The sequence below is a fragment of the Hyaena hyaena genome, unplaced genomic scaffold (genome assembly GCF_003009895.1).
Source record: "Hyaena hyaena isolate Hyena2069 unplaced genomic scaffold, ASM300989v1 scaffold_369, whole genome shotgun sequence".
NCBI lineage: Eukaryota > Metazoa > Chordata > Mammalia > Carnivora > Hyaenidae > Hyaena > Hyaena hyaena.
This window is the reverse complement of record NW_024081000.1, coordinates 669,225-695,484: the sequence shown is the minus strand read 5'-3', so window position 1 is coordinate 695,484 and position 26,260 is coordinate 669,225. Positions and strand designations below refer to the sequence as shown.

The window sequence follows — 26,260 nt, the reverse complement described above, 5'->3', positions numbered from 1 at the left end:
TAAGGCAAATGGATTCTCAAAAGCATTAGTTTCTTCTGGAAGGTATTGCCATGTACCTCAGCAGGGTTAGTGTGTTCACGAAGTTGTGCATGATCTAATTCCAGAACATTCTTATTACCCCAGTAGGAAACCAGTACCCTTCCAGTTATTTCCTATTTCCCCTACTTGCAACCCCCTCTCAGGCAGCCATTCATTGACTACCTGTCTCTCCAGATGCCCCTATTTTGGACATTTCATAGAAATGGAATCATACAATGTGTGGCCTTTTATGTCTGGCTTCTTTTCACATAGCTTCATGTTGTCCAGGCCCATCCATGCCGTGGCACGTAGTCGTACTTCATTCCTCTGGACGGCTGAACAATATTCCATTGCATGGATATGCCTTTATTTTATCCAGTCATCAGCTGATGGGCATTTGGGTTTTTCTACTTTGTAGCTGTTATGAATAATGCTGCTATGAACATTTGTGTCCACGTTTTTGTGAGGACCCGGGTTCTGATTTAATAGGTAGAGTCCATAGCTTGGTAGTTTATTTTTATTTTATTTTTTAGAGAGTGTGAACCAGGAGAGGGGCAGAGGGAGAGAGAGACTCTTAAGCAGTCTCCATACTGAGTGTGAAGACTGATGTGGGGCTCAATCCCACAACCCTATGATCATGACTGGAGCTGAAATCAAGAGTTGGATGCTCAACCAACTGAGCCGCTCAGGTGCCCCACAGCTTGGTAGTTTTTAAAAGCTACCCCAGGTGGTTCTAATGTGCAGTCAGCTCTGAGAACCACTGGATTAGAACCTGATTACTCAAAGTGCAGTCCGTGGGCCTGCAGCCCAGCCTCACCAGGAAGCTTCTTAGAAACATGGACTCTTAGGGTCCCTGGGTGGCTCACTTAAGCATCTGACTTCAGTTCAGTTACGATCTCACTGGTCCTGAGTTCAGGCCCCACATCAGGTTCTGTGCTGACAGCTCATAGCCTGGAGCCTGCTTCAGATTCTGTGTCCCTCACTCTCTGCCCCTCCCCCACTCATGCACGTGCGCTCACTCGCGCTTGCTCTCTCTCAAAAATAAACATTAAGGGGCGCCTGGGTGGCTTAGTCGGTTAAGTGTCCGACTTTCGCTTAGGTCATGGTCTCGCGGTTCGTGGGTTCAAGCCCCGCATCGGGCTCTGTGCTGACTGCCAGCTCAGAGCCTGGAGCCTGTTTCAGTCTGTGACTCCCTCTCTCTCTGACCCTCCCCTGCTCACGCTGTCTCTCTCTCTCTCCTAGAAATAAATAAAACATTAAAAAAAATTTTAAAAAAAATTAAAAATTTTGTTAATTTAAAAATTTAAAGAAATATGGACTCTGATCCCCACCCTGATCTAATGAATTACAATCCACATTCTGCCAGGATTTCTGGGTAACTCACATGCTCACAGAAGTGTGAGAGGCACTCTTGTAGGGAGCGGTCTGGGTCCTTGCCTACCAAGTGTGATGCTGTTTCTCTGACACAATATGTACCAAACTCTGGGCCAGAAATGTGTTCAGGACTCCCTTTGTCCCCTGCAAACAATTCTGTACAACGTTGAGGGCAAGAGTGTCATTTGAGCTTCTACAGTGTCCCCAGTGCCTAGTGCAGTGTACAGCATGTAGCAGGTACGGGATAAAGACTCATCAGACAACAACACTGGTGAGCCTCTGAACACTTCGGTGTGTCTGGGGTGCTGTAGGTGATCCAGTGGCCAGAGCTGGGGAGCTCCAGGGCTCGGGGGCTGTGTGATCTTAGCACCTTAGTCACGCTCTCTGATCTGCGTTGTGTACATGGCTCACACACCGGGTAATGATCAGATCCTTGGAGCCCTGGAAGTGGTGACTGGGACCAGTTGAGTGATGCCAACACCTGGTTCCAAGAACCTGGTATAAAAAAAAGTCTCAGAGTTAAGTGAAAATAAACAAAGAATCTGCACACATCTGCAGAGTCACTTTAGTCAGAAACAATAGACCCCAAGCCTAAGCCTGGAAGGAAAGAATCCTCGTGGCTAAGAAATAGGAGGCAATCTAAAGGGGGGTTGGTCAGCATGGAGAACAAAAGGGACAGTGACAAGGTGAGCCTGAGCCAGGGGTTGCAGACCTTCCTGTCCCCTCTCCGCTGGCTGAATCGGGCCTGTGCATGCTCTCTGTTTGGCACGACAGTGTTTTAAAAAACAGAATTTGTTGCAACATTTCAAATTCAAAGGATTTCATTTTTAAACCTGTCTCTTTGAGTTTCTGGAAAAGCTGGCCCACTTCTCTGTGCTGCGTCTGACCCGGCCCGGGAGCCGCGTTCTCCACTCTGCCTCCCGGAGCCCCGACGCTAGCCCGCTGCACTCGTCACCGGCTTTGCCTGGCTCTTGTGGCCACCTGGGTCCCTGGAGAGGGGGACGCGGCGCCGAACAGAAGGGCAGCTCTCGTTGTGAAATAATTGGCTTTCTGGCCTCCTAACCAAGTCCTTTTGAGATTGATGAATTTGAGTCTGTCTGCCCCTGAGACTCGTCTCTGGATATGAACTGAATCCATTTCCTGATTCTCTGTTTCACAGGGAGTGTGGGCAACGTGGACCTGAGGTGGGCTGGGTGTCCTCCTTCCTTCCAGGAACCGTGGCTGCTGGGCTTGTGGCTTTCTTCTCTTCTCGTGTCTTTTTAAAAACTTTAATTAGATAATTAACTAGAGAGAGAGAGACAGAGACAGACGGAGGGGCAGAGAAAGAGCGCGCGAGAGAATTCCAAGCAGGCTTTGCGCTGTCAGCACAGAGCCAAATGTGGGTCTCAAACTCCCAAACTGTGAGATCATGACCTGAGCCGAAAACCAGAGTCAGAATCTTCACTGTCTGACAACCCAGGCACCCTGCTCAGGTCTTTCTAAAAGGGGCCAGCCACTCAATTTTGGAAGCTGCCACAGTCCCTTCAGATTTCCGGAATCCAGCGGGCCCCTCAGTTCGCCCTGCTTGGCATCCGTGGGGCTCCGGTGGCCCGGCTGCACAAAGCATGAACAATCTTTCCGCTTTTTCCCCGGCCTTGGCCCCAACATAGGGTGACTCTTTCTTGTTCTGTATTACAGGTATCTTTTGTACCTGCAAATTAAAAGGGATATTTTCCACGGTCGACTGCTCTGCTCCTTTTCAGATGCTGCCTACCTGGGTGCCTGTATCGTTCAAGGTAAGCGTGGCTGTAGCTACCCATCCCCGTGAAGGGATGCGGGGTGCTCTATGATCTGAGTTCTGACCATCAGATGTAGTGCCTAATGGGTGTCATGAGGAGGAAATGTCCAGGGAGGGAAATGTCAAAGTATGTATATAAATTATATTTATTCTTTAGAACTACTTTTTAAAATAATTAAAAATATATTTGTATATAAATTACAAAATTATACACACGGGGTGCCTGGATGGCTCAGTCAGTTAAGCATCTGACTGTTCATCTCAGGTCTTTTGTTTGAATGTTATTAACTTTTTTAATGTTTATTTATTTTTGAGAGAGAGAGACAGAGGGCAAATGGGGGAGGGACAGAGAGAGAGGGAGATACAGAATCTGAAGCAGCTCCGGGCTCATGTAGCATCGTGAGGAAAGCACTGGACTCACGGTCTGTCAGACTCGGGTCCAGCCTCCCTTCCCGTCTGCCGGCTCTTTCACCGTAGACAAATTATTTCCGCTCTCCCAGCGTGTATTCAGTGGGGTGACATACTTCCTTCTCCACTGTGTGACGATGTCATGAGGCTTACTTTCAGGGTTGAACGAGGGTGGTTTCAGGACCCAAGCAAAGGATGGCTCTGGTGTTCTGCTCCCCTGGGCCAGTGGGAGGCAGCTGGCAGCAGCAGGTCCCGTTTGGAGGGACCCAGGTGATTCAGCCATTAGCTGTGTGAATGCTAATGATATGTTTATGAGAGAAGGGAAGGAGGAGGAAGGGGGAAGGAGAAGGGAAGGGGCAAAGGGAAGAGGGGCAGTTGTCAAGTGAGCATGTCCTGTTTATAAAGGATCTAGAATAACAAAGGAGCTTATGATGGGTCCTAAGCAGATGGTGACAGCCGTCTGCCTGTTACAATTCCAAGCTTCACTCAGAGCTTCAGAGAGACACCCATCGTTCCCCTGGGGTTCCGCTGTCACCCACCATGCTTGGTGCTCTGTGCTGTGAAATGGTTCCTTGGGCTCTGTTTCCGGTGTGTGTGGGGGTGCTTCCTGAGAATTCTGAAGAGCGTGTCTGTGTTGCTTTCCCCTTCCCTGGGGTCCACCTGGTGCTGCAGAGCACATTTTGGCAGAGGTATTGAAACCCCGTGGAGCTATTCAAGTTGAAGTCAGAACTACAGTGATAGGGTGATGCCTCATACTCCCTCTATCTGCCCCAAGGTGGAATATGTGTTTCCCCAAACCACCTGTCTTCCAGCAGAGCTGAGGGATGTGAGAACCCATCCACCTCCTCCTTTCCTGTGAGATTGAAAATTCCTGGTTAGGGGGCACTGTCCTCCGTAAGGGAAGAGCGGATCAATACTAATCCAAGCAACAGACCAGCACACGAGCATTTCAGAACACATTTAGGCATTAGTGAGTCACGGTCAAGTCTCTAAGGACCTGCTCAATATGGATCTGTAACGGGAAACTCGCCATTCTATTTTGTGTTTGAAATAAAGCCACTGAGTCTCCCTCCAGTCAGTCAGGGCCCTCGGCGCTATTACCCCCGGCCACATGCACAGATGCTTTGGAGAAATAGAGCTGGAAATGGACCGGCAGGCCTCAAAAGGGCCCTTTAAGCTCTAAGTTACAGCAGTGTCCGTGGGCCATTTGCAGCAAACCCAGTAAAAGCTGGATTCGTGAACTTCTCTGGTGGTTGGGGTGATGTTTCAGCAGCTCTAGAGATCATTACAAATGCTGGTAGAGATTGGGACCTGCTTACGCTTACAGAGAGAGAGTGGGAATGTGGAGGAAAGGATTAGAAATTGAGAGGCCATGTGACTGTTTGTTGGCTTCTTACTTGCTAACGTCTGCAGGAGCGTGTTTGAAGCTTCAGAATATTCTCAGGTATATACAAAACAGGCGGCACCCAGAGTGTTGCTGGTTGTACATACTGAACACAGTGAGCATATCCAAGACATGCAATGCATTTGCTTTCATAATACGAACTGCAGGGGTCGCCTGGACGGCTCAGTTGGTTAAGCGTCCGACTTCAGCTCAGGTCATGATCTCACGGTTCATGAGTTCGAGCCCTGCGTTGGGCTCTGTGCTGACAGCTCAGAGCCTGGAGCCTGTTTCAGATTCTGTGTCTCCCTCTCTCTGTGTCCCTCCGCTGCTCATGCTGTCTCTGTCTCTCTCTCAAAAATAAATAAAACATTAAAACAACAACAACAACAAAAACCCTATAATACAAACTGCAGAACAATTACACAAAAACCCCAGGGATCTATTTATATCTTTTCTTGGTAAAAATAGTGTCTCTCCTGTTCCTTCTGCAGAACAGCAACATGGTGGGATTGTCGTTTTGATTGCCTCTGCCTGATGTGTTCTAGAGTTTCAGAACTGAATTCAAACTCAGTTCAAATATCACTTCCTCTGAGGAGTCTTCCTGGGCCATGAAAGCAGCCTCTCTCCTGCGCAACGTTCTGTCTCATACCCCTGTTTGGTGGTCTTTAAGCATTTCTAACTGAATTTATGTTGTTGCGTTGGTTTTGGAACTTCTTAGGCATTCCGTCTATGTAGAATCTAAGTTCCGTGGAAGTAGTATCCTGTGTCTGGCACACAGGAAGTTCTCCAGCAGTGACATTAAGCGAACGAGGGCACTTGCCTAAATTGCACTGATGTAGCCTTTATTTCTCTATTTGAGAAAGAGCAGTTGGTAACCTACCTCATTTGCTTATTTGTTTGTGTGTTCTCTGAACGTTTACTGAGCAGCTGCTGGATGACAGGCAGTACCATACAAAGTCCCTGGTTGGGAGGGAGGAGTAGGGTGGACAGACTGGTAAAGGCCAGTGTGATGTGTTAATGGCTCAACAGAGGAATGCCCAGGTTCCTGCTATGACCTCAGGAGGGCTCCTGACCCAGTGAGGTGCTCAGGGAAGGCTCCTGACAGAGTTGACCCTGGAGCTGTAACATCCTGTGTCTCATGTTCTTTTGGAATGAGTCCTCTCCAAACCCGGGGAAACGCATTACCTGGCTTGCCCTTTTGACTTACTAATGTCACCCGATCGCATTCATCCTTCTGCTTCAACTCTTTGGATTTTTCTGACAGTTAAATTCCCTTAGACAGGCACTAGGGCCTGTTTCAAATCACAAGGCATCCGATGTGCGTTTGCCACAACTTTGCCTTTGTTCACCCAACTCCTCTTGGTATGGAGAACAAAGTTGGAATAGTTACAAGTCCTGAATTATTTATGAACTACCTTTTGTTTCAGGTGAAGTCAGAGTTAAAGACAGGCTTTAAGGGATAAGAAAGCAGGGCATGTGATGCGGGAGGCATTGACATTTGCCTTGTTAGCAACCTAGTGCAGGTTCCATGTCATTTCTTCTTTTAGTTTTCTGGTGTTTTCCAAGCTACTTATTTGTAGTGTTTAGCAGTACAAGTCCATTTCATCTCACAAGTTTTCCTGGAAAGAGATCCTTCCCCCACTCCCTGCCAAACAACACCCTCCCTCACCAACCACCATGTAAACTGACATTTGCATCGAGTATGACCCAGTTTTGTACTGGTGGATCATTCCCTATGAAAAATGGAGACATTGGGTTATACCATCTCCTAGGTCCATAGCTGACTCCCAGGGTGATATGTATGTGTAGGTGTGGAGGTGTGGGTATAGGAGTGTTATACGTGTAACTCAGGTTGATTTAATCATCAGTTGATGCCTAATTCTCTTCACTGGTCCCGTTGGGTCCACCAGTTGATTAATTGATTGATTTCCCATTTCATCATTCTCCATTTCCCTTCCTAAAGGCAATAGTTCGGTTCATAAAGATCTTTGACTTTGCATACATCCTTATAAATGATTATATTGTGTGGTTTGTATATATGTTTAAGTGTTGTAAATTAGATGGGGCTGTAAAACTCATTTTAATCCTTTTATGCCCAAAACACTTTTTGGGGGATCTATTCAGGTTGCTGGGTATTCATCTGTTTGTTGCTTTTAATTGTTATAGAGTATCCACTAGGGGACATTGCTTGTGTTTTATTAATTGCTCTCACCAACAACAAATATCCAAGTTGCCTTTGAAACCTTTCTTGTACTCAAGAGTTTTTATAGAATATATGCCTAGAAGCGGGATTAGTGGGTGAGTTTTGACTCACTATTCCTAGCTTGCTCTTTAGAAGAGCTACATGCATCAGGGATCCTCCAAAAGTATACGAGTATTTCCATTACCTCACATCTTTGCTGACGCATAGAATCCTCCGACTTCCTAAACTTTTTGCCAATCTTATAGGTATCAAGTGATGTTTTGGTTTCCATAGTTCTTTTTTTTTTATTTTTTTTTTTATTTTTTTTTTACAAATAGTTTATTCTCAAATTAGTTTCTACATAACACTCAGTGCTCATCCCCAAAGTGCCCTCCTCCATGCCCATCCCCCCCTCCCCCCCACATCCATCAGTCCTCAGTTTTTGTCAGCATTCAAGAGTCTCTCATGGTTTGGTTTCCATAGTTCTGATTACTGATGAGTTTGAGCCTCTCTTCCTATATTCATCCTTTGGGTTTCCCATTCTGTTCCTTGATCATTTTCCTACTAGTCTTCCTGCCCACTTTCTTAGTGATTGGTAGGGATTTCTTTATTCTAGATATCTGCCCTTGGCATTTTGGGATTTTGCAAATATATCCTTTTGGTTTTGTCCTGTATCTACTATTCTGAGTATGACTACCTGTGACAAACAGAAGTATTTTGATTTTAATATGATCTTGTAGCAAGATTCCCAGAGAGTCTTGACACCGAGGCTCTTCTTTCCAGGAAGCAACTTTATTTTTTCCAGCACCACTCGGTTGGGTTCGTACCCAAAGAACTGATCCCTGAATGCCACATGGCATAATTTTTTATATATGTTTTACTTCTTTGTCCTCCGTATATGGTAACACACAAACATGCATGATTGAGTGGTCTCATGTTACAAGGTCGTGAGGGATGTCGTCACATAGGCATATAGCCAGATTGCCTTGAGTCTTTTTTTTTTTTTTTTCTCCTCTTTCCTTAGGGAGAGGACCCCACCACAATCCAATTAATCAGTTGCCCTCTTAGGGTTGATGGTATTTTGGATCTTATTTTATTTATTTAAAATTAAAAAAAAATTTTAAGTTTCTTCATTTTGAGAGAGACAGAGCAAGTGAGGGGAAGGGCAGAGACAGAGCGGGGGGAGAGAGCGAGAATCCCAAGTAGACTCTTCACTGTCAGCACAGAGCCCAATGCGGGGCTCAAACCCACCAAACACAAGACCAATACCAGAGCCAAAAACAAGAGTTGGATGCTGAACCGACTGAACCACCCAGGTGCCCCTGGATCTTATTTTAAAAGTCCTTCCCCCTGTAAGATATACATTTGAGGTAGTTGCAAGAACTCTGTAATTTGAATTCTATTAAGAAGCTTTAAAGAGCTTTGCTTTCCTCCCAGTTTTGTCCTTCTGTAGTCATTAGATGATTCAACAGTGAAGGGACAGTAGATACAAATTACAGAGTTGGACGTGATTTTGCAGATGTGCTCAAGGCATATTGATTCTTATCTACTACAAAGTCCTGTTAGTGATCAAGCTCTTCTAATACAACTTTCCCTCCATCTTTTAATCTTTTTGGGGCCATTTTTGCCTGAGACACTTGCCCCTTTTGGCTCATTTTCCTTAGCAAGCTTGTACGATCCGTAAAATCCATCCCCTCTGCCAGAGGATCCCCTTTGCCACTCCAGGCTGTGGTTGATGTGCATCCCGGGTCCATCCTTTCCTAGACCCTCTAGGAGCTCAGAGATGTGCCAGCACTTCTTTTTGCCCTTAAAGACCCTCTGGGGGTACTCTCTATTAGAATCCAGTGACAGCCTTCATCTGGCACGCTTGCCCATGATTTGATTTATATTCTTCAATCTGAGGAGAATTCCATTTATTTTTAAGTGCAGTCTTCTTGGGTGCCTTCATGTTGTGACTTTTTTTTCCTTGGATGCACCACACTTGCACAAATCTCAGAGTGGGACAGCTCCAGCCAGAGAATATACAGACTCAGAAAATTAGCTATGAAAGGAACCTTGGGGGACATCCAGTGTTTCCAGTTACTATTCTGGGGGACATTTGCAGTTACTGGGGGGCATCTCTGGTGATCACAGTGACTAGGTGTACTGCTAACACTTGGTACCTGAAGGATAGGGGTGATAAATGTCCTATCTGCCTTGGAAGGTCTGAAGCAATAAATAATTGTTTAGGTCCCCAAAATGCCCATAGTTCCCTATTGGGGAAAAAACTATTTAAATTCCTTTATTATATAGATGAAGAAAATGAGACCCGGATAGGACAGCAAATGTCCAAGCTCCTACAGCTAGATCTGAGCTAGAATATGGGCTTCTAGACACACAGGCTTTGGTGGTCCCATGGACACAAATACATTTTGTTGGGTGAGCTATTCCCAGCTCTTCATTTGGGTGGCAGGAGCTATCCCACAAGTCCCCTACCCTTGTTTTAAATCTTTCTCTCTCTTTATTTCTTACTGGTTACAGCTGAGCTCGGTGATTACGATCCTGATGAGCATCCTGAGAATTACGTCAGTGAGTTTGAGATTTTCCCCAAGCAGTCCCAGAAGCTGGAAAGAAAAATAGTGGATATCCATAAAAACGAATTCAGGTAATAGGGGTAGGCATTTGGAAGAATGATAGAGACAAGAATGTGGAAATCGTGTTGTGAAAGAATATTGATGACGTACGGGGTGGACCGTTTCCAGCAGCAGAGTGATCTTTCTGGGCACCATCAAGATCCTCCGTCAATAACCATCTCAATAGTGTGGGGTCCCCTGGGTGGCTGTTTATGAACCATCAGTAGTCATTAGAGCCCTGTATTTTCCTATGGGTTTTAACCACCCTGAGTTTCTGTAAGTGAAATCTAGGGTATGGAATGATCTTTTCTGTTTTGAATTTTGCATTGCCTTGTCCTCTTCTGCGTCCATTCCTGGAGGCTTTGACTTCCAGGTAGGGTGAAATCCATCGATGAGATTTCATTTGCGGAGCTTTCAAGAAGACAGCCTCAGCGTCTGCTCTATTCCTGGTCTCTGGTGCTCCAGGTTGATTGTGATTACTAACTACAGAGTAGTGATGACGGGAGTAGCGGAGTCGCACACAGGATTCGCTGTGTACCAGGCACTGTTCTGAGTACTTATGCCTAGTGACTTACTTAACCTTGACAATGACATAGCAGATAGGTGCCATGGTAGTTTCCATTTCACACATGAGGGAACTGAGGCACGGAGAGATGAAACACTTTACCCAAGCTAGCAAGTGGCAGAGTCCAGATCTGAATCCAGGCAGCCTGATGCCAGACTGTGTGCTTTAATCCTTGGGATGCTTCCGCCCTGCATGGGCTACCAGGTATGACTTGAGCGTGGGGAGGAATCCTTGCCATCTTAGAATCAAGTAACTCAGGTGCTCTAGTGTGTAACTAGGATTTAGATCTGTGCAAATCACAGAAAAACTCACTCTGATAATAATCATGGGCTTTGCTCTGACAAGTATGGGTGAAGACCTGCAAGAACAGAGATACTGCCATCTTATGGACTTCCAGTAATTGTATATAATATAAATATATATATAAATTTATTAAAAATTGTATAAAAGAATAAAATTTATACACACACACACACACACACATATATATAAATATATAAACAGCATCACCAGATTAGGAATTCTTAATAAGTAACTGTCCCTTTCGTGGGAGTGCTCGAATTCCCTACTTTAGGCAGGCACTCCCCCTTCTGGAGAGTCTGAGGAGAGTATGTGTATGGGCATTAAAAGTGGCAGGTATTTCAGCTTTGAAAGATGACCTTTGTTCTTAACAGATAGAGATTATTAGACATCAAAAAATTGTACTGATTTCAGAAAGCAACATATCATCTCTGTGTAACTTGAGAGTATTGTCTCCTAATGAAAAGCTTTTTTGAAAATATAGGACACTGACTACTCTTTACATTTGGGGCATGATAATGCTAGAGTCAAAATAAAGTTCCGATATTCTAGCTGAGGAGTTTGTGGACCAGCAGCATCTGGGCAGCACAGGGCGAGAACCTCTGGGTGAAGGAGTCCCATCCACTGTGTGGATTGGTGGGAGATAGGAATCAAAAGGTCTGCTGTGACCAGAATTTGCAGGAGCTCAAGTGCCCGGAACATATGATATTAGTAAACATTTATTGAGCATTACTAGATGTCAAAACACTGTGCGAAGAGTGTTACATGTGTCTGCTCAGCCCTCCTAAACTCTACAAGGGAGGTGCTATTGTTTCCATTCCGAGGTGAAAATGGCACAACATTGAGTGGATAAAGGACTTGCCCTGTTAGCAGCGAAGTCAGAACTTGAACCTTGCTCTTACTTGACACCAACACGCTCTTCTTCACTGTGCTGAGCAGTCCTAAGCCAATCAGATAGTGCTGTTGGTGTTCCACAGTGATCACCATGGCAGTGGTGCCAGAGGATGGAGACTGTGGACAGAAGGACCAGTTCATTATTTCTGCTCTCCAGACAAGAGACACGATGGACCTGGAACAGAATAGGAAGAGAGAAAATTGAAAGAAGAGAGTTTTGAGCAAGCACACATTAAGACTCGGTGACCTACTGGATTTTGTGAGTAAATGACTGAATCAAAGAAGATTCCAGATTGCTTTTTATAATCAGCTGTAGATTGGACCTTGTGCCAACACTTGACTTTGTTGAGAACCCTGCAAGGAGTCGTCATGCACCATAAGAAGAGAGGGGGTCATTGATCAGCCATGATTTATAGATCTTGGAAGTCAATGCCATGGGCTTGATCAAAGCTGCTATTCTGAAGCAGTACACATTTATAACATCCAGAAAGCCCTTGTAAAAAAGTCAATGTTGTATGTTGAAGGATGAAATAGCCGGAAGTAATGTGACATTGCATAGAGAGGTTTAGAGGGTAATTTCAAGTTGCTGTGAATTTTTGCTCATCCTCAAGTAGTTGTGCATTTCCTTCTGCATCGGTGCAGCAGAGAGAGATTATAGGTTTGGATGGGAAGATAAGAAGAGCAGAATAAGCTGACAATGCAGAGGGTGAGAGGCTTTCTAGAACTCGTTGGAAGCCTGCCATAGAGACTGAGGTTATTTTGGGGGTTCAGTGAGCCCTTTGCACACAGGTTTTGCAAGTGTTGATTTTCTGGTGTGGGAAATTGGACCTTTGGTTGGATCACTTTTCAAACCCAGTAGTGTCAGGAGAGAGTTGGAGAGGGAAGACGACCATAGAAGACTGTGCCAGGGTGTTACCCTCTAAGGTTATCACAGCACTCATAACCCTCTCACACAGCAAAGGGATAATGTGCGATCACAGAAACTTTCTGAGAAGATTTAGCTGTTTGAGTTTGAGGGACCCCCAAAACTGAGAGGATTGTTGGGGTTTGAGGGACCCCAAAACTAACCTCTTGCTTCCTACACAAAGTTCAGCGGAAATAGTGACGACGATTTACAGTGAGATAAATGTACTCACCTGTGGGTGTTCACAATCTTCTGCCTTTTTACATGATTGGAATCATTCTCCTCATGTGCTCTCTGAGGAAAGGACAGAAGCTATGATTCTTAGGAGAGAATTAACCAGGGAGGAAAAAGAAAACCACTGTCTCTGGGAGGCTACATACTGCTTTAATTTGGAATGAAGATGGCATGATAGACAGCCATGAATAAGAGTTCTTTAGGGGGCAGAAAGAGAGGGACTCCTTGGAATGTTGAGGTGCTTGAAAATAAAAGACCAAGGGTATGGTAGTAAGAATTTTTATTGACTTAGATTCCTTTAGATGTTAAGAGATTTGTGAATGAAGATTGAAATTTATGGCTGGGTCAACTTTGCTTCCTTAAATGTGCCATCTGAACAGGGGGTTAGGTAGGGAGGTCACAGTTTTGCAAATATACCAACATAGTTATTGATCATCTCTATATTAGTCACAATAAACTAGATTTTGATCAGGGAACAACTCCAAAAGCTATGTGTTTAGAATGAGAGAAGCTTATTGTTCAGCTCGGTATTTGTCAGATGTCAGCTAAGGGTCTCTGCTCACCATTGTCACTCAAGGCCCTTATAGGCTTGAATTTGCCAGTTGTTGAGCCAAAGGGAAAAGAGTTCTAGAAGGTCTTCCTTCAGCTTGGAAGTGATACATGTCACTTCCACTTAACTGTTGTGGCCATAACTAGTCACATGGTCCTACCTAATGGCAAGGAAGGTGCAAACTGAAAATAGCTGGCAAACAACTCTTTGTTCTTTAATATAATCTGTTGTCAAATTGGCTTACATACAATACCCAGTGCTCATCCCAACAAGTGCCCTCCTCAATGCCTATCACCCACTTTCCCCTCACCCCACACCCGCCATCAACCCTCAGTTTGTTCTCTGTATTTAAGAGTCTCTTATGGTTTGCCTCCCTCCCTCTCTATTTGTAACTATTTTTTGCAAACAACTCTTTTTTTTTTTTTTTTACAAATAGTTTATTGTCAAGTTGGTTTCCATATAACACCCGGTGCTCATCCCAACAAGTTCCCTCCTCCATGCCCGTCTCCCCCTTCCCCCCTACTCCCATTAGTCCTCAGTTTGTTCTCAGCATTCAAGAGTCTCTCATGGTTTGCCTCTCTCCCTTTCCCCCACCATTTCTCCCCTTCTTCTCCCCCATGGTCCTCTGTTAAGTTCCTCCCAATCCTCCTATACGTGCAAACATATGATATTTGTCCTTTTCTGCCTGACTTATTTCGCTCGGCATGACATCAAGGTCCATCCATGTTGCTATACATGGCCAGATTTCATTCTTTCTCATTGCCATGTAGTATTCCGTTGTATAGATAAACCACACAACTCTTAATGGCCTTTGTAATCTCATTAGCTAATAAGATTTTAAAATTAGCCTTTTACAAACCATGAGAGACTCTTGAATGCTGACAAAAACTGAGGACTGATGGATGTGGGGGGGAGGGGGGGAGGGGCATGAAGGAGGGCACTTTGGGGATGAGCACTGAGTGTTATGTAAAAACTAATTTGACAATAAACTATTTGTAAAAAAAAAAAAATAAAATAAAATTAGCCTTTTATTTAATTTAAAAACTTTATTTTTTAGATTCACAGCAAAATTGAGTGGAATGTATGGAGATATCCCCTATTCTCCCCGCATAGCCTCTCCCATTATCCATATCCCCACCAGAGCGGTGTCTTTGTTGCAATTGATCAGCGTACTCTGAGACATCATGATCACCCACAACCTGTAGTTTGCCTTGGGGTTCACTCTGGGTATTGTACATTCCATGGACAGTAGTGTAATGACACGTATCCACCATTAGAGTATCATGCAGAATGGTTTCACTGCCCTGGAAACTCTCCGTGCTCTGCCTTGTTCATCTCTCCCTCCCTCACAGCCACTGGCAGACTCTGATGTTTTTAGTGGATCCATAGCTTTGCCTTTGCCAGAACATCATGTCGTTGGAATCATACAGTGTGTAGCTTTTTCAGATTATCTTCTTTCACTTAGCAATATGCATTCAAAGTCCCTCCGTGTGTTTTCACCCATAGCTCATTTCTTGCTGAATAATATTCTATTGTTGGTATGTCCGACAATAATTTATCCACTCACCTACTGAAGGACATTTTGGATGCTTCCAAGCTTTGGCAATTATGGATAAGGATGCTATAAACAGTCATGTGTAGGGTTTTTGTGTGGGCATAAATTTCCAACCCCTTTGGTAAATACTAAGGAACACGATTGCAGGATTGTATGGTGAGGGTATGTTTAGTTTTGAAAGAAATCACCAAACAGTCTTCCAAAGTGGCTGCATTCCTACCAGCAATGAATGAGAGTTTCTATTGGTCCCCATACTTCCTCACAGGCATTTGGTGTTTTCAGCGTTCTTGATTTTGGCCATTCTAATAGGTGTGCAGTGAATGTTTTATTCAAAGAGATTTTATACAGGCATCATTGGGCTGCCTAATAACCTGTAAACTAGAGGATGTGGGGATATGTGATTCACATTATTGAATAGAGATTAGGGCTAAAACCCACTGAGGCTGAATGATTCTTCTAGATCAGGGATAGATAAATTTTTTGGCTTTCTGGATCTTTGTTACAGCCACTTAGCTATGATTTTGTAGAGCAGAAAAGACCGAAACAATACATAAATTAGTGGGCTAGGATTCAGTAAAACTTGATTGACGAAACAGATGGTGGGCCAGATTTGACCCACGGGTGTTAGTTGTGGACTCCTGTTCTAAACATGTGATAGAGCAGGTCTGGGATCAATTTCTGCTTCACTGTCCTGCCTCTGTAGATAATTTTAAGATAAAAGCCGTATTTGGCTTTAGGACTATGTAGAAGAAAAAATTTCTTGTCATTTACAGATTTCATTTGAGTGTGGTATGCAGAGATGAGGTCCTAACACTGGGGCTGCTTAGCACTAAGGTTAGTCTTCCTTCGAGAGCCCTCTGGTGGCTGGAAGAAGCTGTAGCCACAATCCCCAGGGGTGTGACGATTCTGTTATTTTTGCCGGTCTTGGTTACTGTTTTCCACAGCTTTAATCATGGGGGTTAGAAGGGAATGGAATACCCATTCCATTAGTCCTGAGGGTTGAAGATTAAGAATATGATTGATTTCACTATCAGAAATACCTTTGAGGCTTCTCTGGAGGGTTTCCTAGGCTTTCTACTCAGCTAGTTCTCTCAATACCAGTTTATCAGGTTTCTCATTAGAGGCAAAGACATTTGGATTAGCTTCAGGCACAGGTCATCAGCTTTCAAATATTCAAAAGTCTCACTTGGTGGTGAAGTGGTTTTGATGAAGTACATTCCCTGTCCATAAAAAGCAGAGAAATCATCCAATTAGCTATCATCATAATGATCTGATGCAGCGAGGCTTGTTCTGGAAGCAATAATGACACTGAGTGTATTCCGTACAGAGTCACTATCTTTTTATTTTTCAAAATTCACATTCTCTGTAAATCATGTGCTTCCTGGCAAGGATTTATGGTGTCAAAATATGTCTAGTCTTCTGGAAGTGACCTGCAATGATAAATACCCTCTACCTGTGCTTCTGATGAACAGATCAAAAGAGCTCCCTTAGGAAATGTTTTTTGTGCAGCTTGGGGAAGAGTATTTATTATATAAAAGGAAATGGGAAAGCTCAGATTACTGTAAAACTTCTAACCTTTCTTGAGCTGTGCTTTCTTCCATCTCTACTACCCCCTTCCTGTGCCCTTTATTTTCTCAAGTATCTCATTGTAAAGCCCTAGAATATTTTTCTATGATAGATCATCAAATCCATTTCCATTCTCTGTTGTTATTTGGTGTAAGAATTGGAAGAAGGAATTATTTGGTGTCAAATTTTTCTCCTGTAAAAACTGAATCCTTGTATTATGTGGCTTAGAATCGGGGACATTTCTAGGGAGGGATAGGCCACGGGCAAATCATGTATGTGTCATGTATGCACCCAAGCCACCAATGTTTTTATACAGGTGAAATCTGGCTACAGTGACTTGAAATGTGAAAGAGCAAAGTCACCAAAGTGCAACATGGCTTTGAAGAAGGAGAGAAGGATAGTATTGACAGCTTGAATCAGCCATGACTTAATGTATTCTTTGATCACCCCAACATGTGACATGTAAATTATGCATAGTCAAAGGCTTTTTGAACTTTAGATGAGCTTATAACATCCTGCCATCCCTCTGTCCATCCACATACCCATCCATAATTCATCAATGCATCTATCTGTCCATCCAAACACCCATTCGTGACTCATCCATACGTCTGTTTGTTCATCTGTTGATGCAACAAGTACTTATTGTGTTGCAAGGCAGCTCTGTGTTAGGAACTGTGGATGTGTTGCATGACCTAGCCCATGGTCTTCAACTGCTTCACCACCAAGCTGGAATCCCCTTCATCATCTATACTCTCCCATAACCTCATGTTTTGAAAGATTTTTATCTAAAAAACCATACTCACAAAGTAAAAATTAACTTCCTGCATAATTTTATTGGTCCTACACAGCTACAACTACCACCTGAATATCTTGAATATCAAGAAGCCACTAGCCAAAAGCCAAAAACTTGACACCCGGTTATTGCACCTCTGGGACTCTTAGAGCCCAAAGCAGGGGTTATAAAATGACAGTAGTTGAATTATGCTCTGACTCAGATGTATGGTCTTTGGGCCAAATTCAGCTTTAAAAATGGCATCAGTTGCCATAAAACCCCAGCTTGACTTGCACCTAGGAGATGTGGTAAGGCCAGGCTTTCCCCTATGCAGCAGTGCTCAGCCAGAGCTAGGAAGCAGTGCTCTGTGGGAGACTCATTTGCTCTCCAAATTGCCACCATCCCTGGTTGGCCCATTCACCTTTTCCCTCTGTTGGTGTTGAGTTTGAGACCATCTTCTTGTACCAATAAGAAAAGAGATGCCTAAAAAATTAATTTATCCAAGGACCTACAGATAAGAAGCAATAGCCCTTGACCTGAAACCTGAGTTTTCCTGTACATCTTCCTAAGTGGCTGCTCTCCTGGGAGCCTGTCCTTGCCTGGCCCCTGGGCATTACCACGTCTCCCTCATAGCATGGCGGTTACCCAAATGAGTAGTGTTCTGTCTAATGCTCTCATGGGAATGGTTCCCAGTGGTCCCCAAGGAGTTCACAAGAGCCCGTGTTCCTCTAAGTAAACAACTAGAAATGACAAACTGGGGACTCTCAATCCTAGTTAGAATGTAGAAAACATGAGTCATTGATCTCTCCCCAACACCAAGATAATACCGCAAGCTACATAGGCTACAGAATCCTATTTTTGAAACCAATCTGAGAGAAAAGAAACCTAAATACTAAAATCCAGAATGTCCTTCCTGGGACAGTGGAGACCTGCACTTGCTTTCACTTCTGATGGTGTCTGGGGGAGGGGGGAAAAGGAGGAATATGAATATGCCTTAGGTGGGGTCAAGGGGAGCTAACTGAACCCTTAACAAGCCTTTGATGGCCACGGTGGGCTGACTTAACTCATTGGGACCGCAAAGACTCCAGCTACAGAGTGAGTTGCACTTTCCCACCACTGTTTAGCCCTAGGCCTTCACCAAGTAAAGAAGAAAGAAGTTAGACAGGATTGGAGAGGTGAGTGAAACCCCTCCAAGACACTGTAGATCTTCAGCCAGGGCAGGGTAGTTTTAGCCAATAGCAGGGAAATGACCACAGGGAGGTCCTTCTGAAGGGCAGAGGGCCAGCGATGGAACTAGAGAGCAAAGGAGACTCTTTGAAGCTCAAAAAATTGACAGCAATGCTATAAAGCATAGAGAACTTTCTGGAGTTTAATGGGTGCTAAGATCTCAAGCCCTGCTGAAGCTTGAGAAGCCAGTGGTGAGTAAAATCTAAAGTTTTCAACCAAGTGACAGCCAAGCCTAGCCTAACTTATCTTGAGAATTCTACTTTGCTGAGTTTAATTCTGCATCTCAAAGACCCAAATGGATCAGGTGAAACCAAATCCACCTCTTCCTGCCAACCGCGCTCCAAGCAATCCAGGTCCTGCTGGCAAGACCCACACCTCATTTATTAACATACATGAATGATTTGCACAATTAATGTGTATGAATAATCTGCACTCATTCTTAGGATGCTGTATATTTTTGTAGTCTATGTAATGGTATGCTAAAGAGAGATCAATAAGAGAGTGTCCCTTTTGGCAAAAAAGAACACCAGTAGGCAGAAGGGAGATACATAGCTAAATACACAATTACTCAACCTCACCTAATTTATTAGAAAAGCATATTTTTAGAGAATTGGTAACTTTTAAAGAATTCAGCTAGTCACTGGTCTTTCATTTAAGCGTCTCATTAGAGGCACTATTAATCTTAGTAGAACAGTTTCTGATATAAGATTCAAAGGATAGAAAATCATTATTTTCCATTACCAAACAGAGTTTTTGCCAGAAACAAACGTCCAGAGGGTTATCTGAGCGGGTATAAAAAAGTGTGTTTAATTGGTCTTAGTGTCTTCCTGAAAACCTGATCATTCACTGGTTTCTTTTTCAGTGAGTCAGGGAGACACAGTTTCCAGTGCCATCGGGGTCTCCATGTTTCCTCCACAGGTTTGAACCCTTTTATACTCTGAGCACTTGCAGATAGCCTTTCTCTGTGTCTGGCTTTTATAGATAAGGTCTTTTCAGTGCTTAGCTGTTGGAGATCTGCAATCAAACCCAAGGCAAACAATGCCAATTTGAGGACTTTTATTTTAAAGAGGGGTCTTGTCTTTGCTGTGAATATCTTGACATGCTTCCTGACATTTCCCTCAGCCTCATGATTCTGTTTTCAGTCATGTGCAGTGCCAGCGGGGGAACTCATACTGTTAGAGGGTGAGGAGAGGCCGTACTCTGTGCCAGGCATTAGTCTACTGGCTTTTAATCCGTCAACCTCATACTCTGTACACCAAATCTTCAAGGTGTTGGCATTATTTTCATCTTCGTTTCATGGAATCAAAGAAAGACAGCTTTAGTTGTTTCCTACTCCTGTGTTCACTTGCTACCTTAAGAATTCAGCAGACTTTTTCTGTACTAGGCCACTTAATAAATACTTAATAAATAAGTATCAGGCACCTGAGACGGATTGACTCATCACTGAGAAGATGCAATGTTTAGATTTTGAAAAAGGCTTTTTAAATAAGAATTGATAGAAACCATGTCATTTTCTTTGCTCTGTAATGGCATGATCGCATTGTGTTGGTAGTGATGGTGGTGAAGGCACTGAGCAGTGCTTTGGAACCAGGCAGACCTGGGTTTGAACTTCACTTGGGTGCTTACCTACTAGTTGAGGAACCTTGAGCAAGTTACTTTTCCTTTTTGAATGACAGAAATGATGATAAGAATATCTCCTTTATGAGTGCTAAGTGACTATATATATATATATATATATTGTTTGACAACATAAATGATTATATATTGCTCGGAACAGTAGAGTTAGTAAAAGGTAGCCCTGAATGCCTGTATAGATCCATTATATTCCTAATCAATTCTGTTTTGTTCTTTTAGACTGAATATTTTTTTCAATAACTCTTCTGTTAAAAGGGCAGGAATTATTCCTTTTTTAACCATTGCAAGTACATAACACATAACACATAAGACTACATATATATATACATATATATATACATATATATATACATATTTATATATATATATAATTTAAAGAGTAGCTGAGGGGCGCCTGGATGACTCAGTTGGTTAAGCATCTCCCTTCAACTCAGGTCATGATCTCATGGTTCATGAGTTTGAGCCCTCATAAGGCTCTGTGATGACTGCCCAGAGCCTGGAGCCTGTTTCGGATTCTGTGTCTCCATCTCTGTCTGTCCCTTCCCCGTTATCTCTCTCTCTCTCTCTCTCTCAAAAATAAATTTAAAAACCTTAAAAAAATAGTTGGAAAGACACCCATGACCTGCTAACTCTGTTTATGAATTAGAATATCACCAGATGCCCCGAAATCTCCTGTGCACTCTTCCCAGATCACCTCTTTCCTTCCCCTGCACTGTTCTGAATTTGGAGTTATTCACTCTCTTATTTTGCTTTTGTAAGTGTACCTGATATTTATCACCAAATAATGCATTGCTTTTTGACTTTCATATAAATGGAATCATTCTGTATTCTTGCATCTAGCATTCCCCTGTCAACATTGCTTTTGAGGTTTTTCCATGTGGATGCCTGTAGCCATAGGTCTTTATTTGTACTTCTTTGTAACTAATACTCTATGATACGAATATGTCACATTTTATGTATCCATTCTGTTGACGGGCATTTGGGTTATTTCCAGGTTTTTGCTATTACAAAGTCATTACAGCTTCTTGAATAATTCTCATGGGAGCATATGTAAAGGAGTTCCTAGCCTAGGTATAAACCCAAGTGTGGAATTTGGAGGGCCATAGAGTTTGTATAGTGTTTGCTTTTCTAGGAAGTGGTAGCTTGTTTGCTAATGAGTTGCTCCAGCTTACATTCACACCCACAATACGTGAGGGTTCTCTGTGCTTCATAACATTTAAAAAAATTTTTTTAATGTTTATTTTTTTGAGAGGGAGAGAGAGCACGTGAGCGGGGGGGGGGGTGGAACAGGGAGAGAAAGAAAGAAGGAGACAGAATCTGAAGCAGACTCCAAACATGGGCTGTCAGCACAGAGCCCGATGCATGGCTCAAACTCACAAACCATGAAATCATGACCTGAGCCAAAGTCAGATGATTAACTGATTGAGCCACCCAGGTGTCCCATAACTTTTTTTTAATCTTTCCTCTTATGCTCTTAAAAATTGAAATAGAACACAGATTCAGAAAAGTACACAGAACATAAATGTAAAGCTAGATGAATTATTACCAAAGCAAGCATGTGTGTAACTACCACCCAAGTCACGAGAATTGGTAACAGCTCAGAAGCTCCTGTTCTGCCCCTTTCTCAACATTTACCTTCTCTCTCCTCTCCTCTCCAAGTGGAATCTCATCTCTGATTTTTAACACGTTAGTTGTGTTTTGCTCATTTTAAAAAGCCATTATAAACAAATTCATTCAGTGTGTACTCATTTATATTTGGCCTCTTTTGTTCAGTTTTATCTTTGTGATAGTTGCCCATGTTGTATGTAGCTTTAATTCATTTAATTTGTGGCTGTAGACATTCCATTGTCTCTCCATTCTCTTATGCATCGACATTTGAATTTCCCAATTTTTACTGCTACAAAGGGCACTACTATGAGAATTCTATGTATTTCTTGGTGCAGCACACCCAAGTTTCTGTTGCGTATAAAACTATTAATGGAATTGCTGTATTACAAGGTAAACATGTTGGACTTTTGTAGATAATGCCAATTTCCCACGTAGTTCTACCGGATTGCTGTCCCACCAGCAGTCTAGGAGTTGCTTTTTCTGCAAATCCTCATGAGTGCTTGGTACCATGTTTTAAATTTTAGCTATTTAAATGTATATAATGTATACATGACATATAAATGATTTCTCATAGTTTTAATTTGCGTTTTGCTGATCATGAGGAGGTTAAGCCCATTTTCATGTAATTGTAGGCTATTCGGATATCTGATAAAATGCCTATTTAAGTCTTTTGCTGATTCTTCTTTTGATATATATACACACACACACATATATACATTTTTATATTTAAAAAATTATTGTTTATAGATTTATGGGAGTTTAAACAAAATTCTACATAGAAGTCCTTTTTTTTTTTTTAATTATACTTGTTGCTGAAATCTTCTGTACCGGGGCTTCCATTTCACACTCTGGATGTGATCTCCCAGTGAGTGGAGGTCTTTGACTTTCACGGCCGCCCTTCTCTGGAGCTGTGTAGCCCTGCACCTGCTGCCATCTGTGGCTCAGTGTTTGCAGCTAGAAATCAGATGCCTATCACATTTACAAAGGACAGGACAGTGGTCAGACCACCCAGGCAAGCAGAACCCATTCCTTTTCCAACATGAACTTCCAGATTTCACGATGAACTTGTTCCCAGAATGAATAGAAAAGAGGGGTGTGCTTGAAAACCAAACCTGGATTTTAAGAACACTGTGTGGTTTATTCAGAGGTGCTGATAATGTAACCACTAGGGAGAATGGCCAGCTCTCAGGAGTGGCTTATTAGTGTGGGATGTAGTAGAGCCCTTTCATGTCAAGCAGGGTTATCAAGCAGAGCTAATGGCCTGGGGCTACTTTGGCTCCAGTCCTGGGGTCCTGGCTCCCTTTGGCCTCCATCTGGGTCATTAGGCTGAAATTCTGCGTTGAGGGCCAGCAGATGCTGGACAGCTCAGCTCTGTGCTTTGTCCCTCTTTGGAGCCTCATGGTGAGTGAGTGAGTGAGTGAGTGAGTGAGAGTGTTGCAGAGAAGGAAATAGCATCCAATATTTGGATTCAATGATTTGTTTTTCAGTGGAAGGGAAGCTATTACTCCTAGAACTTGCACAAGAGCTATGGAGAAATACCTGCATGTATTGAGAAAACTTTTCCCCCAGATCCCTTTCCCTTCCCCATCAATATAGTCGGTGACTTTTCTGAGCCTATTGTTATGGTATCAAGAAGAGAAATAATTAACAATGACTGTGACTTGAAAAAAGAATCAAAGATAGGCATTGTATTGAAAGGGCCCGTACAGTGCTGATTAGGATGAATAAGGATACTGTTTTTATACATATCATGGTGAAACTTTAGAACACTAGGACTCAAGAGGAGGAAAGCCTGAAAGGCTTTAGAAAGACTTTATTTTCTTAAAGCAGGTGTTTTGGTTAATCCCTCAGAAATCTGTTCTGTAAAGGATGAATTAAAAATGATCTCTTCTTTGAAAAGACCACATATGGCTGCCTTTTCTTCCTTCTCTAAGTCCCTATAGATAATAGAAAAAGTACTAGAAAGCAGATTCAGGGAAGAATACCATTTTTGGGCCAGAAGTCCTACAGTGTCTCTGGAAGATGGGAAATAGATGGAGCAAATCCAGGTTAAATACCCACATAGGGTAGGAGTGGTTCTGGACGCTTCAAGCAACAGATACACAGGTGGCCATCATTGTGAGTGTGAAACTGCATTCGACACAGATGGGAAGCTTTGACCTCTTTCTCTGGTTTCTCATGGGCAACAGCAGGCTTGAGCTGTAGGTACCCTGTGTGTGGGCAACACCTGGAGGAACTACAACTTTCAGTTTGAAATCAAGTTACTAGCACACACTCTTCCCAGATGGCATGCCCCACCTCCTGCTCCTTCCCTACAAGCTCCGGAGGCCACTGCATTAAACAAGTAAAATGAATACAAAAATGAATTCCCGTTCATGGATCACCAAACACTTAAGGAAACATCAACTCTGTGAATGAGAGATTCTGACTCAGCCAACCAATGACCATCCCCAAGAAAACAGCATTAACGGTGTAAACAGGATTGGACTTTAAAGGGAACAACCTGGGCTTTCCTCAGACGAATAAAAGGAATTTATTGTATAAAATAAGAACAGGCAGCTATTTCCAGAGCCAATTAGATATTACACTGGAAATGCAACATTTAATTTATATTTTGAAAAACTCAAATGGTATTGAAAGCAGAATGCATGAGGCTGAAGAATAAATTAGCAAGCTAGAAATTTGGATTAAGAAATGATACAGAATGTATAAAAAGACCAATTTAAGAGAATGAAGCAAAGGTTATAAGGCATGGTGGATAGACCTAGAGGTTCCAAAAATCCGTTTACTTGGGGCTCCCAAAGGAGAGAAGAGAAAGAAAGAAAGGTTGGGGAAGAGGAAGGACGTTGGGAAGAAAAGAAATAGCCAGGGAAAAATAGGAATCATTGGATTGAAAGTGTCCCCACAGTGCTGATCATGATGGGTAAAGACACTCCTTAGACATATCGTAGTGACATTTCAGTCATTCAGAGTAAAGAGAAGATCCCAAAAGGCTTTAGGGAGAAGGTAGATGGGATACTGTTTTGATTTAGAGGCATCGTGATGTAGCTGTCTTGAGGGGGAGGGGAGGAAATCCATCCATGGGGAGAAGCGTGGGTGGAAATAGATTTAATATGACAATATAATCTTATGTTTTGGAAATAAAAACAAATTCCTGTTGTTTTCTTTAGCAAGCTCTTCTTGGTTGTTGGGGTTACATATTTATCCTTAGGGAATGGTTTGGATTCTCTGAGATACGTGTGGGATATTAACGTTAATCAAAGTGGAGTCTTTGAAATGCTGTGCAATCCTGCTTTGGAATTTAGCCTCAAAAGGCTTGACGGCCATCTGTATTGCAGCCCCTTTCCCCCTTGCTGAGGCCAAGCCCTTGTTTACCACCCCAGAGGACATGGCTAGGATTAGTGGCTGAGATTTCCTTTCAAAATCCAGAGCTTTCCAGTGGAATGGTTGACAGTTCATCCTACCAGATGGCTTTGTTCAGGCTTGTTGATAGGGTAATGGGATTGCCCATGTTTTACCCTGAGCAAAAAGGAATGCTTATTTACCCTGGATAATCTTTTTAAGTGAGTGGGAAAGAACAGATGCTGACTTCTATTTCATATTAAGATTGAATTTGCAAGGCTTACTTATTGGTAACTTGATAATGTTGATTAACCGTACGGATCACTGGAGCCCTCAGAGTACATGTAAGTTTTTACGGAACAATTAGGCAAGGAACACGGGCTTAGATTTCTTAGCAAAGGGCCTTTCATGGTGAGGGATAGTGATCAGCCTTCCTGATTACTATTTATGTAGGGATGTCTCTCTGTAGTTTACGATATCACATTTTATTGAATGAAGGGACTCTGTGTTTCTATAATTTTCTGTATTAACACCCTAAACTATTCTTGTGTGATTTTAGAGGCCAGAGCCCACCAGATGCTGAATTTAACTTACTCCTGAAAGCTCACACTTTGGAAACCTATGGGGTAGACCCCCACCCATGCAAGGTGAGTGCCCCTCATAGCAGGTGGACATAAAATGATTGTTTTGCCCACAAGAGAGTTAATTGACATGCAGGATATTTCTACAGCCTGATCCATTGCCCCTAATTGGACAGGACAACAGTAGGCTGCAGTGTCATGTTCTGGTAGTTGATTTTCTCCATTGCAGCCTTCCAATTGCTTGCTCATTGCTATGTGTTTCATCAGTTAACACACATGATTCATTCATCCATAAAGTGGATGGTTCTACCCCTGAGAAGTTACAGGATCCTGACAGATTTATTTTCAGGATCATTGTCAGCAAGAACGAACTCCTGAAAACTCGGGAAGGTGGAAGAAAAAAAAAAGACTTAAGATTATATTTTGACATTAGGAATAATCGTTTTTCCTGTCTCCATTGTTCATATCACTTGACAGTATTTTTCTCAAGAATGTATCAGAATCACCTGGGCTCCACCCCAGAGCTGCTGAATCAGAATCGCAGAGGGTGGGGGAATGTGCTTTTTTAACAAGCCCCCAAGATGATGCACACATTTTCCAGAAATGAAAATGGTTTTTTCCTTTCCATACCCTATACTAGCTACACATCAACCAGACACTAACTGGAATCCTAAACTAAGCATTTGAATCGGCCAGGCTCTTAAAGGTCAGTTCTTGAGTCCTTCTGGAATATTTCTTTACCCATATGGAACCAGCTAATGGTATTTGATAA

General features: G+C 42.8%; 1 protein-coding gene across 3 annotated transcripts in view; it reads left to right on the top strand.

Annotated features, from left to right (window-relative positions):
* FRMD3 (FERM domain containing 3) overlaps positions 1–26,260 on the top strand; it is a 302,421-nt gene that overhangs the window by 191,973 nt on the left and 84,188 nt on the right. For all 3 annotated transcript variants that reach the window (XM_039250404.1, XM_039250403.1, XM_039250405.1), the window contains exons 5-7: positions 3,070–3,167; positions 9,664–9,787; positions 25,467–25,554. In XM_039250404.1, coding sequence (XP_039106335.1) covers positions 3,070–3,167; positions 9,664–9,787; positions 25,467–25,554 — 310 coding nt within the window. The remainder of the gene's footprint in view (positions 1–3,069; positions 3,168–9,663; positions 9,788–25,466; positions 25,555–26,260) is intronic.